A 16,024-nucleotide genomic window follows, 5' to 3' on the forward strand; every position below is an offset into this window, starting at 1 on the left:
TATTCTATTATTGATTCAGATCATATATCCATTTTCATTCACTTTAAGAGTAAAATATATGAAGTAAATTATTTTAGAATATTTAACATGTACCCACCCACCCACACAAAATGCCAGTATTATGAAATGTTAATATGTTAATCTACCTACCTTAATTGAGCTAGGGTAACAGCTAATATATTTCACAGCAACCCATCCTCTGGAATGGGGATCACCTAAGAATTCTACATGATTGCTTTCAACATATCCATCCAAGTCATGTGTCACATATTGTCCATTAAGAGGATCAGGACAAAGTATGCCAGGCCATCTTTAAAAATAAAAAAAATTGAGACACTTAAATGTATATTTTAAAACAGTTATTAATACCTCAGTTACCACCAAATATTTAAATTTCTTCCTATCTGCAGTACCTAAAGTGTCTAGCATATTTTAGTGCGCTATAAATAATAAATATAATAGTAACAATAGTTTTGTCACAAAGGTCAGATAAACGCATACAGCAATATCTGGTGATCCTAAAGACTGTTAATTGTACCAGTTTAGTTCTTCATTTCATTTAGGTTCCTAGTCATCTTGTGTAGTTCTGGGGTTAGAGATCACCTTCAGGTCTTCTTTGCTTGAAACTGTCCTTGCCAACTTGTCAAATATAATTATAAAAAAATATAAGAGGAACGTGAAAGGGACAGATAGTAAATCTCCCTTCTTATCTGCCTGCAGTATCAGATTTCAAACTACAATTGTCCTGATGAACACTTGAATTTATTGGGTTCCTCCTCCATGCTATGGTTTTGAAAAAGCTCCTCATTAGCACTGAAAATCTGCATGCCATGTTACATTGATTCATTACACGTCCGAAAGTCTCACTTTCTTTCATTCAGGTAGAGATGACCAGATATTTGTTCAGCGTGACAAAAAAAATGATGGTAAGGTACTTGTATTAAGAGACTGAGAAACACCCATCATAATAAGCATGGGAAACATGGCTGTGAAATAATTCTTTTTTTATTCATCCCATGATAACCTCTTCGTGTATATACAATTGAAGAAAAACGTTAAAAAGCAAATTAAAAAAAACAAAACTGAGAAGTGGAAAGAACTCCTTCACAGTCAATCAGAATGTGGATAAAGGAAGACCCCACCACAGAGTTGGCAGGAAAAGTGTTAACCTTCTACTTCAGGAAGGACAACAGCTTCTTGCAACAGTGCAAACAGACTCAAGAGAAAGGATTGTGACTGAGGGGCATGTGACTGGCTGTCAGGACTATATAAAGCAGGGCTCTAGGCTCAGACTCGGGGAGGCCAGGAAAATGAGAAATGTATTGTGTGGGGCTCTCCAGAGAGACAGCAGGAGGACAGCTGCTGGCTGTATAGCATCAGCCAAGGGTCTGGAATAGTCTTAGAAGAAATACCTACGAACAAGAGGAATATGGTGTGAGACATGGGAAACCCTTATGTTGACCCTTGTGTCACTCTGAAGCTCGGAAAAGAGCCAATTAAACTTGGGAAGCCTGATACAAGGCTGAACAGTTAAACAAATTTTGATAACTCATAATCAGACCCCAGAAGTGTACATTTTTATTTAGAACTATCATTTTGTGATATGTAGTTAACCCAAAGGCACGGAAGGGTAAACTGAGACATGCACACCCAAGAGTACAATGACCCTCTTACAACAAACACTCATCCGAGCCAAGTACTATCCCTCAAGATGAAAAGCACAATGACCAGAATCTTCCACTTTTACTCCGAATGAGTAATGCACTGCAAACAATTCTACTGAAATCAACCAGACCACTTACAGAGTGAGGTACTATTTCGTATGAGTGAAGGTAACTGACTCAAGCCGTAAGTAAAGAGATGCCCTTTACATTATGCACTGAAGGTTAGTGGACTTGGGACTTCACTGGACCAACAGTGGAAGGAAATTCCAGAGCAAAAGACCCCTCCTGTGCAAACACTGAGATTCACATTTAGGGTTTTGTCAGCTACTGAACCTGAATGGATCTCAACTGTAGTGATAGTGCATAGATAAGTAGTCTCTGGGGTAGCCAGGACCCAAACAATATGAATATTTATAGATTTTTAAAAAATTAACTGAAGCAAATCAATAACACAAGTACAAAATGTTGTATATGAAAATCATCATTAAAAATGAACTACAAAGGATTTTTGAAAAACTGAACTTCTGCTCTTTTTTGCTTCTTTATGATGAATAAAAAAGTCAAAAGATTTTCCTTTTTTTTTTTAAGCTTAGAAATATCAGAAATGTCAATACTGGTCTTCTATGGCTTAGTGTAAAGAGTTGTGCAACCCCGATGTGGCCCTCGGGCCAAAAAGTTTGCCCATGCCTTGTCTAGGAACTTAAACTGCTCCGCTTTTTCTCTCTTGGCTTTTATGATGCTTTCACTTCACTATTTCTCCAAGATTAGAGTCTTCCAGGTCAGACAATAACTGAATTTCTAATAAAAAACAAGCCAAATTTAAAAAAAAAAAAAACGAACCAAAACTATACCTCGCACCTTTTAAGCCTTCTTTATACATCAAAAAAAGCAATATAGCAAGATCCACATCACAGCGGAAATATTTCAATCTCTTCACCAAAGAAAGACAGATAAATATACTTCTAGCTGCTGTAGCCACTTGGGATTCCAGCAATGCCAAGCATCAAAAATAGCTTGAGATTGTGAATCTCACTAATAAAGGGCTCACACTCCCCTCCAGAGAGGAAGCTATTATCATCTTCCCCACTTTCTCTGGTAGTTTCATCTATACAGCAGCATATCATCTTATCTGGATTGATCTTTACTAAGGCTGTCAAGTGATTAAAAAAAAATTGTGATTAATCGCACACTTAAAGAAATTGCAATTAATCGCATGATTAATCGCACTGTTAAATAATAGAATACCATTTATTTAAAAATGTTGGATGTTTTCTACATTTTCAAATACATTGATTACATTGCCAACTCTGTCCACAAATCTATTCATGGGACACCATCATAGGGCCTAATCACATCAGCCACGCTATCAGAGGCCCATTCACCTGCACATCTACCAATGTGATATATGCCATCATGTAGCAATGCCCCTCTGCCATATCCATTGGCCAAACTGGACAGTCTCTCCGTAAAAGCATAAATGGACACAAATCAGATGTCAAGAATTATAACATTCAAAAAACAGTCAGAGAATACTTCAATCTCCCTGGTCACTTGATTACAGACCTAAAAGTCGCAATATTACAACAAAAAACCTTCAAAAACAGACTAACTAGAGACTGCTGAATCAGAATTAATTTGCAAACTGTACACCATTAAATTAGGCTTGAATAAAGTCTGACAGTGGATGGGTCATTACACAAAGTAAAACTATTTCCCCATGCTTATTCCCCCCACCCCACCGCCACTGTTACTCACACTTTCTTGTCAACTGTTGGAAATAGGCCATCCTGATTATCACTACAAAAGGTTGTTTGTTTTTTTTCTCCTGCTGATAATAACTCACCTTAATTGATCACTCTCTTTATAGTGTGTATGGTAACACCCATTTTTCCATGTTCTCTGTGTGTATATATCTTCCTACTGTATTTTCCACTGCATGCATCTGATGAAGTGGGTTTTAGCCCATGAAAGCTTATGCTCAAATAAATTTGTTAGTCTAAGGTGCCACTAGTACTCCTTGTTTTTTTATTGATTTCAGTGACAACACAGAACAAAAAAAGAGTACAGTACTCACTTTATATTTTTTTTTAAAAATATTGTGCTGTAAAAAAATGTATTTTTGATTCACCTTATACAAATATTGTAATGCAATCTCTTTATCATGAAAGTTGGACTTACAAATTTAGAATTATGAAGAAAAAAAGAACTGCACTCAAAACAAAACCATGTAAAACAGAGCCTACAAGTCCACTTAGTCCTATTTCTTGGTCAGTCACTCAGACAATTTTTTTTTAAAACACATTTGCAGGAAATAATGCTGCCCGCTTCTAGTTTACAATGTCACTTAAAAGCTAGAACAGGCATTCACATGGCACTGTTGTAGCCAACATCACAAAATATTTACATGCCAGATGTGCTAAAGATTCATATGTCCCTTCATGCTTCAACTATCATTCCAGAGGACATGCATCCATGCTGATGACGAGTTCTGCTCAATAACAATCCAAAATAGTGCAGACCGACACAAGTTCACTTTCATCATCCGAGTCAGATGCCACCAGCAGAAGGTTGATTTTTCTTTTTTGATGGTTTGGGTTCTGTAGTTTCCGCATTGGAGTGTTGCTCTTTTAAGACTTCTGAAAGCATGCTTCACACCTCGTCCCTCTCAGATTTTGGAAGGCACTTCAGATTCTTAAACTTTGGGTTGAGTGCTATAGCTTGCTTTAGAAAGCTCATGTTGGTACCTTCTTTGCGTTTTGTCAAATCTGCAGCGAAAGTGTTTTTAAACTGAACAACCAACATGTGCTGGGTCATTATCGCAGACTGCTGTAACATGAAACATATGGCAGAATGTGGATAAAACAGAATAGGGGACATACTATTCTCCCCCCAAGGAGCTCAGTCAAAATTTAATAAACTCATTTTTTAATGAATGTCATCAGCATAGAAGCATATCCTCTGGAATGGTGGCTAAAGCATGAAGGGAAATATGAATATTTAGCATATCTGGTATGTAAATACCTTGCAATACCAGCTACAAAAGTTCCATGCAAACACCTGTTGTCACTTTCAGGTGACACTGTAAATAAGAAGCAGTCAGCATTATCTCCATAAATGTTTGTTTTAGCAATTGGCTGAACAAGAAGTAGGACTGAGCGGACTTGTAGGCTCTATGTTTTACATTGTTTTGTTTTTGCGTGCAGTTATGTAACAAATCCCCCCCCGCAAAATCTACATTTGTTAGTTGCACTTTCATTATGAAGATTCCATTACGGTACTTGTATGAGATGAATTGAAAAATACTATTTTTTGTTTATCATTTTTACAATGCAAATATTTATAATAAAAATATAAAATGAGCCCTGTACACTTTGTATTCTGTGTTATAATTGAAATCATATATTTGAAAATGTAGAAAAACATCCCAAAATACTTAATCAATCTCAACTGATAGTCTCAAAAAGAAAAGGAGTACTTGTGGCACCTTAGAGACTAACAAATTTATTAGAGCATAAGCTTTCGTGAGCTACAGCTCACTTCATCGGATGCATTCAGTGGAAAATACAGTGGAGAGATTTCTGAATGTATCCAATGAAGTGAGCTGTAGCTCACGAAAGCTTATGCTCTAATAAATTTGTTAGTCTCTAAGGTGCCACAAGTACTCCTTTTCTTTTTGCGAATACAGACTAACACGGCTGCTACTCTGAAAACTGATAGTCTGTTTAACAGTGCAATTAAAACTGCGATTAATCACAATTAATTTTTTTGAGTTAAGCGCGATTAATCGACAGCCCTAATCTCTACTTAACTCGTTCCCGTGCAGGATTCTACCTGGCCAGACATCAAGAATACAAAGACACAGCATTATATAGTTCCAATGAAAAGGAGATGTAGCACTGAATCATCTGCACACAGATGGCACTGAAGTCCATATTGCTTCTCTCTCTATCTCCTTATATACACATTCAACAGAATGGACAGTAGAGCCCTAATATTCCCTACATGAGAAAGCTGCTGGAGCAGATAAGCAACTGTTCAGCAGCCATCTTCAAAAGGCCAGAATGGAGCCACTGAAGTGCAACTACATCCACTCTCTTCCAGATCCATAGACGAGTCAGCTTTATCTCCTGACCAGTGATCTGAAAGGCTGATCATGTCTAAAATACTTAAGGTGGACAAGTAGCCTTTTACACTACTAGACCATCAGCCAATGAAAGCACCACAGTCTCCACACAATTCCTAGAATTAAAGACAGGTATTAAGAATCAATAGTCTTTTCAAACTTTTAAACAGTCTTTTAAAGCTTTGCCACAACTTTTAAAAAGGAAGGTTAGAAACTGCGCACTTCAAGAAACAATTTCTTGAAAAAGGGATGAATAAGCATTTCTTCAAGGAAATCCCAACCCTGATCCTCTCATAGGAAAGCATTATCAATCTTTGCCAGAAAATTTCCCAATGTCCCCACTTGCCTTTACTGTGAGTTGCCTGAGATTGCAGATTACAACTGTCCACATGCTTCCAAAACCACAGCAAGCAAAACAGGTTGAAATTCAGTCAGATGTCACACTGCATTTGCTTCCATCTGACAGGACTCTGATATTATAGAACAGAAAACTCCAATCCACACACACTGATTTTAACCAAAATGTACGTGAAAAGTCCTCAGAGCAAACTGTCAACTTTATTTTCAATTGTAGGAGTCCAGATTCACTACACAGAACAGTTTAATTGACTCGTGCAGCCTATCAAAGTGATGTTTGTTTACGTTAAATAAAAATGTAATAGAAATGTAAGTAGAGAATAGGTTATGGAGCATAAATTTTGGCTTGTCAATAGTAAGGCCTGCTAAACTGTGGGTGAAATAAAATGAGATATTTCAGAGGCAAGTTAGAGATAAATTAGTACATAATCCCAAGTCATATAACATGCTTGGGCCTAACTGGTTTTAACAAGAATTTTAAACAAAATGTGAATGTTTTAGAAGAATGCTGTCTACACTGACAGATACTGAAATTGCATTTACACAGATGTTAATTATATTTAGTATTAAATAATAGCCAGTGAGGGAGAAGAAGGTATTTTAATTACGTTAGCAGAAATACAGATATGGTAAAAGGCAAGCTTAATGCTAATTAAAGAGTGTTGTTATAACTGAATATAAAAAGGGCAGTATGCTAATTATAGATTAGCATGCTCATCCACCATCAAAATACCATTAGAGAAGAGATATACCATTCTTTTCATTCAAGAACTGATCACCCCTGGATGCACCATTTCATCTTAGAATGTAAATATAAAATGCAGTATGTGGTTATACTGTAATGTCTGTTTACTTTAATGAATTAATTTTAAATAAAGTTTTTAATTTTATCACTTATGTCATTCAGTCCTCCATTACATTAAATTTATCTGTAACTTTCCCAGAGACTCAAATCTAAGGAATTTAATTTAGTTCTTGGTAATATTTATATTTAAAATGCTAATTGAAAATGTTTAAATCAAAAAGATTACACTAGAAACATTTGGTAGAGAAGAAAAGATTTTGGCCTTCATAGAGAAAGACGTCAAGCTTTTTCCTTGCAGTAATCTTGTAGCAAGACTTCAACTTTTTAGAACAGGAACCTTTCATCTCTCTCTGTTTCACATTAACTTACACCAAAGTGACATATGAGAAGCCATAAATTTTAGAAGCCATAACAGTCAGGGAAGCAGTACTATGTTTGGCTAGGCTTTCAACGTGGTGGCCTACTACGGTGCCTAATTAGGGTTGCCAGGTGTCCGTTTTTCAACTGGAACGTCTGGTCGAAAGGGAAACTGGCAGCTTCCAGCAGCCTCCACCACTGTGGGGGCTTAGCAGCTGCTGCTCTTCTTGCCCCCCAGCCTGAGGGAGAGAACTGAATGACTCCAGGACCGGGCTCCAAAGTAGGTACTGACGCCATCCAGGGGTGTGTGTTTGTGTTAACTTGTCTGCCCCTGTCCTGCCCTGCTGTGCCCCAATTTCCCCACCCTAGCCCCTCGCTTTGGGGACCAACCCCACCCCACTATGCCCCGATTTCCCCACCCCAGCCCCTCACTCCAGGGATGCCCCCCCCCAGCTCCTCACTCCCAGGATGGGCCCTCCTATCCCACTGTGCCCCAATTTCCCCACCCCTCTGTGCTCAGATTTCCCCACCCCACTCCCTTGCTCCACGGACTGATCCCTGCCGTGTCCCTAGTGGCAAGTGGGCATGCTCTGTGTCAGCTACTCCCAGCCCAGCTCTGCCGGGGACAGGTGAGTCCTGGGGGATTGAGGACTCAGCGATGAAGGGGGAGGGGAAAGGTGGGGCGGGAACTCAGAGGAAGAGGTGTGGCTGGGGCAGGGCTTCAGGGAAGGGTGTTCAGTTTTCAGCGATTAGAAAATTGGCATTCCTATGTGCCTTAGAAATCTGACATCGTCATCATGTCCGAGGTGCTCCTGGCCGCCTTGGTAAGGTCCGTCAGGAGCACCTAGGCAAACATGGGTGCAGGGACTAAATTAGGAGTGACTTGACCAGGTCATTCTCTTTAGTCCTGCAGGCAGTCCTATTATACCATCTTCTGCGGGGTAGGCAGGAGATGAGGATGGTTAGCAGTCCTATTGCACCATCTTCTGCCGAACAGCCAGGAGATCTGGATGGCTTGCAGTCCTACTGCACCGTCTGCTGCCAGCCAAAGATGTAAAAGATAGATGGAGTGGATCAAAACAAGAAATAGACCAGATTTGTTTTGTATTTATTTGCTCCCCCCTCCCTCCCTGCATGAAATCAATGGCCGACAATCGTTTTGGTGAGGTCTGTCAGGGGCACTTTAAAACTTTAATGGAGATTCAGTCCTGCCTGAAATACCATAGGGAGGAATAGCTTAGTGGGTGAGTATTGGCCTGCTAAACCCAGGAGTTTAAGTTAAATCCTTGAGGGGGGCCATTCTGTGTGACAGTTGTTTTTGTTTCTCCTTGATGTAAAGCCACTCCATTTGTTGATTTTAATTCCCTGTAAACCAACTCTGTAAGCCATGTCGCCCCTCCCTCCGTCAGAGCAATGGCAGACAATCGTTCCTCGCCTTTTTCCTGTGCAGACGCCATACCACGGCAAGCATGAAGCCGGCTCAGATCACTTTGGCAATTAGGAGCACACTAAACACCACACGCATTATCCAGCAATATATGCAGCACCAGAACCTGGCAAACCGAAACTGGGAGACTAGGAGATAACAGCGTAGTGAGGAGAGTGATGAGGACATGGACACAGACTTCTCTCAAAGCACGGGCCCTGCCAATGTGGGCATCATGGTGCTAATGGGGCAAGTTCATGCGGTGGAATGCCGATTATGGGCCCGGGAAACAAGCACAGACTGGTGAGACCGCATAGTGTTGCAGGTCTGGGACGATTCCCAGTGGCTGCGAAACTTTTGCATGCGTAAGGGCACTTTCATGGAACTTTGTGACTTGCTTTCACCTGCCCTGAACCGCAGGAATACCAAGATGAGAGCAGTCCTCACAGTTGGGACGCGAGTGGCAATAGCCCTGTGGAAGCTTGCAACGCCAGGCAACTATTGGTCAGTCAGGAATCAATTTGGAGTGAGCAAATCTACTGCGGGGGCTGCTGTGATGCAAGTAGCCAATGCAATAAAAAAATGTGCCGATATCAAGGGTAGTGAGTCTGGGAAATGTGCAGGTCATAGTGGATGGCTTTACTGCAATGGGATTCCCTAACTGTGGTGGGGCCATAGACGAAACCCATATCCCTATCTTGGCACCGGAACAACAAGCCGGCGAGTACATAAACCGCAAGGATTCATAGATACTAAGGTCAGAAGGGACCATTCTGATCATCTAGTCCGACCTCCTGCGCAACGCAGGCCACAGAATCTCACCCACCCACTCCTACGAAAAACCTCACCTATGTCTGAGCTACTGAAGTCCTCAAATCATGGTTTAAAGACTTCGAGGAGCAGAGAATCCTCCCTCAAGTGACCTGTGCCCCATGCTACAGAGGAAGGCGAAAAACCTCCAGGGCCTCTCCAATCTGCCCTGGAGGAAAATTCTTTCCTGACCCCAATGGCGATCAGCTAAACCCTGAGCATATGGGCAAGATCACCAGCCAGATACTACAGAAAATTCTTTCCTGGGTAACTCAGATCCCATCCATCTAATATCTCATCTCAAGGGATTAGGCCTATTTACCCTGAATATTTAAAGATCAATTAGTTACCAAAATCACATTATCCCATCATACCATCTCCTCCATAAACTTATCGAGTAGAATCTTAAAGCCAGATAGATCTTTTGCCCCCACTGCTTCCCTTGGAAGGCTATTCCAAAACTTCATTCCTCTGATGGTTAGAAACCTTCGTCTAATTTCAAGTCTAAACTTCCTGGTGGCCAGTTTATACCCATTTGTTCTTGTGTCCACATTGGTGCTGAGCTGAAATAATTCCTCTCCCTCTCTGTATTTATCCCTCTGATATATTTATAGAGAGCAATCATATCTCCCCTCAACCTTCTTTTAGTTAGGCTAAACAAGCCAAGCTCCTTAAGTCTCCTTTCATAAGACAAGTTTTCCATTCCTCGGATCATCCTAGTAGCCCTTCTCTGTTCTCTGCTCCAGTTTGAATTCATCCTTTTTAAACATGGGAGACCAGAACTGCACACAGTATTCTAGGTGAGGTCTCACCAGTGCCTTGTATAACGGTACTAAAACCTCCTTATCCCTACTGGAAATGTCTCTCCTGATGCATCCCAAAACCGCATTAGCTTTTTTCACAGCCATATCACATTGGCAGCTCATAGTCATCCTATGATCAACCAATACTCCAAGGTCCTTCTCCTCTTCCGTTACTTCTAATTGATGCATCCCCAGCTTATAAATAAAATTCTTGTTATTAATCCCTAAATGCATAACCTTACACTTCTCACTATTAAATTTCATCCTATTACTATTACTCCAGTTTACAAGGCCATCCAGATCCTCCTGTATAATATCCCGATCGTTCTCTGAATTGGCAATACCTCCCAGCTTTGTATCATCTACAAACTTTATTAGCACACTCCCACTTTTTGTGCCAAGGTCAGTAATAAAAAGATTAAATAAGATTGGTCCCAAAACAGATTTATATACACACACAGAGAACATGAAACAATGGGTTTTATCATACACACTGTAAGGAGAGTGTGTGTATATAAATCTCCCCACTGTATTTTCCACCAAATGCATCCGATGAAGTGAGCTGTAGCTCACGAAAGCTTATGCTCAAATAAATTTATTAGTCTCTAAGGTGCCACAAGTACTCCTTTTCTTTTTACTTCATTCAAAACATTAAAAAGGGCTCTATCCATATCCAAATTAGATTCGGAGGTCTATAGCACACCGCAAGCACTATTGTAGGAGAGGCTTTACTAGTTTTCTTCCCCAATGTAATTTTTGCCCAGACGGACTCTGTCTTATCCATTGCTTCGCTTCTTATTTCTTTACATTCTACCTCATCATTGATATACAATGCTACTCCACCCCCTTTACCTTTGTTTCTGTCTTTCCTAAACAGCACATACCCTTCAATACCTGTAGTCAGTCATGACTACTATTCCACCATGTTTCTGTTATCCCTATAATATCTGGTTTCACTTCCTGCACCAGTAGCTCTAGTTCCTCCATTTTGTTACCTAGGCTCCTCGCATTGGCGTATAAACATCTTAATTTTTGCTGTTTGGCCTCGCTCACATTTTGTACCCATTATGCACAGTCATTCTACAGCCAGTATAACCTATTAGACTGGTATCCACACTGCCCTTGCTCCTTATATACATTCTCCTACCCACGGCTGTACCCTTTCTTACTTCATCTTCTTCCCTCTCAATGCTAAAATCTGGTGTGGAGATTACCTGGACATCTCCCAACCATCTCCCCCAAATTCCTAGTTTAAAGCTCTCTTTATCAGTTGTGCCAGCCTCCATCCTAGAAGTCTATTTCCTTCCCTACTCAGATGAAGTCCATCCTGAGAGAACTGTCCTCTGTCCATGAATGCCTTCCAGTGGCTATACATCCCAAAGCCCTCCTTATAGCACCACTGCCTAAGATGGCTAAGCCATCTGTTGACAGTCATAATCTTGTCACACCTTTGTTGCCTCTCTCTAGGAACAGGAAGAATCTCGCTGAAGGTCACCTGAGCCTCGATTTCCTTAAGCGTCTTCCCCAGCCTAGCATAGTCTCCCTTGATACTTTCCAGCGAGAATCTATCTATATCATTTGTTCCCACATGAAGGATAATTAGGGGATTCTTTCCCGCTCCCTTTAGGATCCTTTTCAAGCTCAGGTCTACATCCGGTATCTTAGCACCCGGAAGACAGCACACCCTTCTATTCTCTGGATCAGCTCTAGTTACAGGCCTGTCTATTCTTCTCAATAAAGAGTCCCCTATCACATAGACCTGCCTTTTCCTGGTGACAGTGCTATTCTCCAGTTTCTCCCGTTCCCTCTGGCTGCAAGTTCTTTCCATTCCTATTTTCCCTTATAATCCTCTTCAACCCATCCTGTATCCTCCTGGGGCTCATATTTGGTGTAGTCTCCCTTGACTCTTCCGCTTTTCCTATAGGACTAGCCTCTCTTCTCTTCTCCCTTACCGTTCCACCTTCAACAAGTACCTGCTGAACCCCTTCTTCATTTTCCAACTCTGCAAACCTGTTCCTAAGCTCTATTTCTCCTTCACTAGCCCGTCTTTTCCTCTGCCTGGTTCTTTGAGTCACATGCTTCCACTGACCACTTTCCTCACCCAGTCTCCCCTCAAAATTCCCCAGCCCTACTTCCATCTGCAAGTCTGAGCTTTTCCCTTCAGATACCTCACGTCTTTGCTCCATCATCTGCTCAAACCCCTTCCTAAACTCAACCAGACTTTCCACCTGCATCTCCAGACCTTGGATCTTTTCCTCCATCAGGTCTATCAGATGGCATTTCATGCAGAAAAAAACCTCTTACCAGGTCCCCCGTCCAGGATCATGTACATACCACAGCTTCCACATCCAGTCATCCTCATTGTGTCTTCCACTACAGGAGTCACTCCCACAGCTGCCTCTGTATCCGTCATAGCCTTCCCACCTAAATCCTGTTAATCTGGGAAACACAAGCCACACCAAAAAGACCACCCCCCACAGCAAAAACAAACCCCAAACAAGCACCACAATACAAACTCTCCTTACAAACTCCCACTCAAACTCCCGTTTACAGCTCTGTTTACTAGCTCCTGTGCCGCTGCACAACCGGCTGGCTACCTTTATAGGACCCCTAGTCAGAAAAGCACCACGCCCTAATGAGGGCTCAGCTTCTCTCCCATCACAAAGCCCCTACAAGCCTACACACACACACACACTAAAAATACAAAACCAAGTACAAATACCTTCTCCTCCAACAGAACTCCCACTCAAACTCCCCCGTTTACAGCTCTGTTTGCTAGCTCCTGTGTCGCTGCACAGGAGTACTTTTCAATAGTGCTGCAAGCACTGGTGGATCCAAGGGACGTTTCATCAACATGGGATGACCACGAAAGGTACATGACACTCGCATCTTCAGGAACTCTGGTTTGTTTCAAAAGCTGCAGGAAAGGACTTTCTTCCCAGACCAGAAAATAACTGTTGGGGATTTGAAATGCCTATAGTTATCCTTGGGGACCCAGCCTACCCCTTAATGCCATGGCTCATGAAGCCGTACACAGGCAGCCTGGACAGTAGTCAGGAGCTATTCAACTACAGGCTGAGCAAGGGCAGAATGGTGGTAGAATGTGCATTTGGATGTTTAAAAGCATGCTGGGGCAGTTTACTGACTCGGTTAGACCTCAGCGAAACCAATATTCCCACTGTCGTTACTGCTCGCTGTGCGTTCCACAATATCTGAGAGAGTAAGGGGGAGACGTTTATGGCAGGGTGGGAGGTTGAGGCAAATCGCCTGGCCGCTGGTTATGCGCAGCCAGACACCAGGGCAGTTAGAAGAGCACAGGAGGGTGCAGTGTGCATCAGAGAAGCTTTGAAAACCAGTTTCATGACTGGCCAGGCTATGGTGTGAAAGTTCTGTTTGTTTCTCCTTGACGAAACCCTCCACCCCTTGGTTCACTCTACTTTCCTGTAAGTGAACCACCCTCCCCTCCTCCCTTCAATCAAGGCTTGCAGAGGCAATAAAGTTCCTTCACATTCATGCATTCTTTATTAATTCATCACACAAATAGGGGGATAACTGCCAAGATAGCCTGGGAGGGGTGGTGGAGGAGGGAAGCACCGGGTGGGGTGGTGGAGGAGGGAAGGACAAGGCCACAGCACTTTAAAACTTATTGAATGCCAGCCTTCTATTGCTTGGCTCCCCCCCCCCACCGCATTCTTGGGAGCCTGGGTGAGGAGGCTATGGAACTTGGGGAGGAGGGTGGTTGGTTACGCAGGGGCTGTAGCGGCAGTCGGTGCTCCAGCTGCCTTTCCTGCAGCTCAACCATATGCTGGAGCACATTAGGTTGATCCTCCAGCAGTCTCAGCACTGAATCCTGCCTCCTCTCATCACGCTGCCACCACCTTTCAGCTTCAGCCCTCTCTTCAGCCCGCCACCTCTCCTCCTGGTTATTTTATGCTTTCCTGAACTCTGACACTGTCTGCCTCCATGCATTCGTCTGTGCTCTGTCAGTGTGGGAGGACAGCCAGAGCTCAGAGAGCATTTCATCGCGAGTGTGTTTTTTCGCGTTCTAATCTTCTACTTCCCAGAGGTTAGCGAAGATCCTGTGATCCTTGAAACACATGCAGCTGGTGGAGAAAAAAAAAGGATGGTTGTATTTAAAAAGACACATTTTATAGAACAATGGGTACACTCTTTCATGGTAAACCTTGCTGTTAACATTACATACATAGCACATGTGCCTTCGTTCCAAGGTTGCATTTTGCCTCCCCGCACCATGTAGCTAGCCCCTCCCTGTGGCTAACAGTGGGGAACATTTCTGTTAAGCCACAGGCAAACAGCCCAGCAGGAACGGGTACCTCTGAATGCCCCCCTTAAGAAAAGCACCCTATTTCAACCAGGTGACCATGAATGATATCACTCTCCTGAGGATAACACAGAGAGATAAAGAACGGATGTTGTTTGAATGCCAGCCAACATACACTGCAATGCTTTGTTCTACAGTGATTCCTGAGTATGTGCTACTGGCCTGGAGTGGTAAAGTGTCCTACCATGGTGGACGGAATAAGGCTGCCCTCCCCAGAAACCTTTTGCAAAGGCTTTGGGAATACATCCAGGAGAGCCGCAAATGCCAGGGCAAATTAATCATTAAAACATGCTTGCTTTTAAACCATGTATACTATTTTAAAAAGATACACTCACCAGAGGTTTCTTCTCCACCTGGCGGGTCGTGGGGGTACTGGCTCCAGGTCCAGGGTGAGAAACAGTTCCTGGCTGTCAGGAAAACTGATTTCTCCGCTTGCTTGCTGTGAGCTATCTTCCTCGTCCCCAAAAGCTGCTTCCGTGTTGCCTCCATTTTCATTAAAGGAGTCAAACAACATGGCTGGGTTAGTGGGGGCTGAACCCCCTAAAATGGCATGAAGCTCATCATAGAAGTGGCATGTTTTGGGCTCTGACCCGGAGTGGCCATTTGCCACTCTGGTTTTCTGGTAGGCTTGCCTCAGCTCCTTAAGTTTCACGCAGCACTGCTTTGGGTCCCTGTTATGGCCTCTGTACTTCATACCCTGGAAGATTTTGACAAAATGTTTTGGCATTTCAAAAACTGGAACGTAGTTCTGACAGCACAGATTCCTCTCCCCATACAGCGATCGGATCCCGTACCTCCATGCTGGAGCTCTTTTGTGATTCTGGGACTCCATCATGGTCACCTCTGCTGATGAGCTCTGCACTCACCTGCAGCTTGCCACACTGGCCAAACAGGAAACTGAAATTCAAAAGTTCGCAGGCCTTTTCTTTGAAAACCAGTTTCATGACTGGCCAGGCTATGGTGTGAAAGTTCTGTTTGTTTCTCCTTGACGAAACCCTCCACCCCTTGGTTCACTCTACTTTCCTGTAAGTGAACCACCCTCCCCTCCTCCCTTCAGTTCTGGCCAGTGCACCTGAGTTGAGAGTGCTGTCCAGAGCGGTCACAATGGAGCACTCTGGGATTGCTGTCAATACTGTCTAATTGCGTCCACAGTACCACACAAATTTGACCGGGCAAGGTCAATTTCAGCGCTAATCCCCTTGTCAGGGGTGGAGTAAGGAAATCAATTTTAAGAGCCCTTGAAGTCAAAAAAAGGGCTTCGTCGTGTGGATGGCTGCAGGTTTAAATTGATTTAACGCTGCTAAATTAGACCTCAACTCCTAGGGTAGACCAGGGTT

The 16,024-nt window shown here is 42.6% G+C and overlaps 1 protein-coding gene across 1 annotated transcript in view; it reads right to left on the reverse strand.

Moving 5' to 3' along the window:
* The window catches only part of ZCWPW2 (zinc finger CW-type and PWWP domain containing 2), a 124,918-nt gene that overhangs the window by 98,119 nt on the left and 10,775 nt on the right, over positions 1 to 16,024 (reverse strand). The window contains 2 exon segments of the mRNA XM_043509000.1: positions 151 to 310; positions 4,320 to 4,326. Coding sequence (XP_043364935.1) covers positions 151 to 310; positions 4,320 to 4,326 — 167 coding nt within the window.

The sequence above is a fragment of the Dermochelys coriacea genome, chromosome 2 (genome assembly GCF_009764565.3).
Source record: "Dermochelys coriacea isolate rDerCor1 chromosome 2, rDerCor1.pri.v4, whole genome shotgun sequence".
Taxonomy (NCBI): domain Eukaryota; kingdom Metazoa; phylum Chordata; order Testudines; family Dermochelyidae; genus Dermochelys; species Dermochelys coriacea.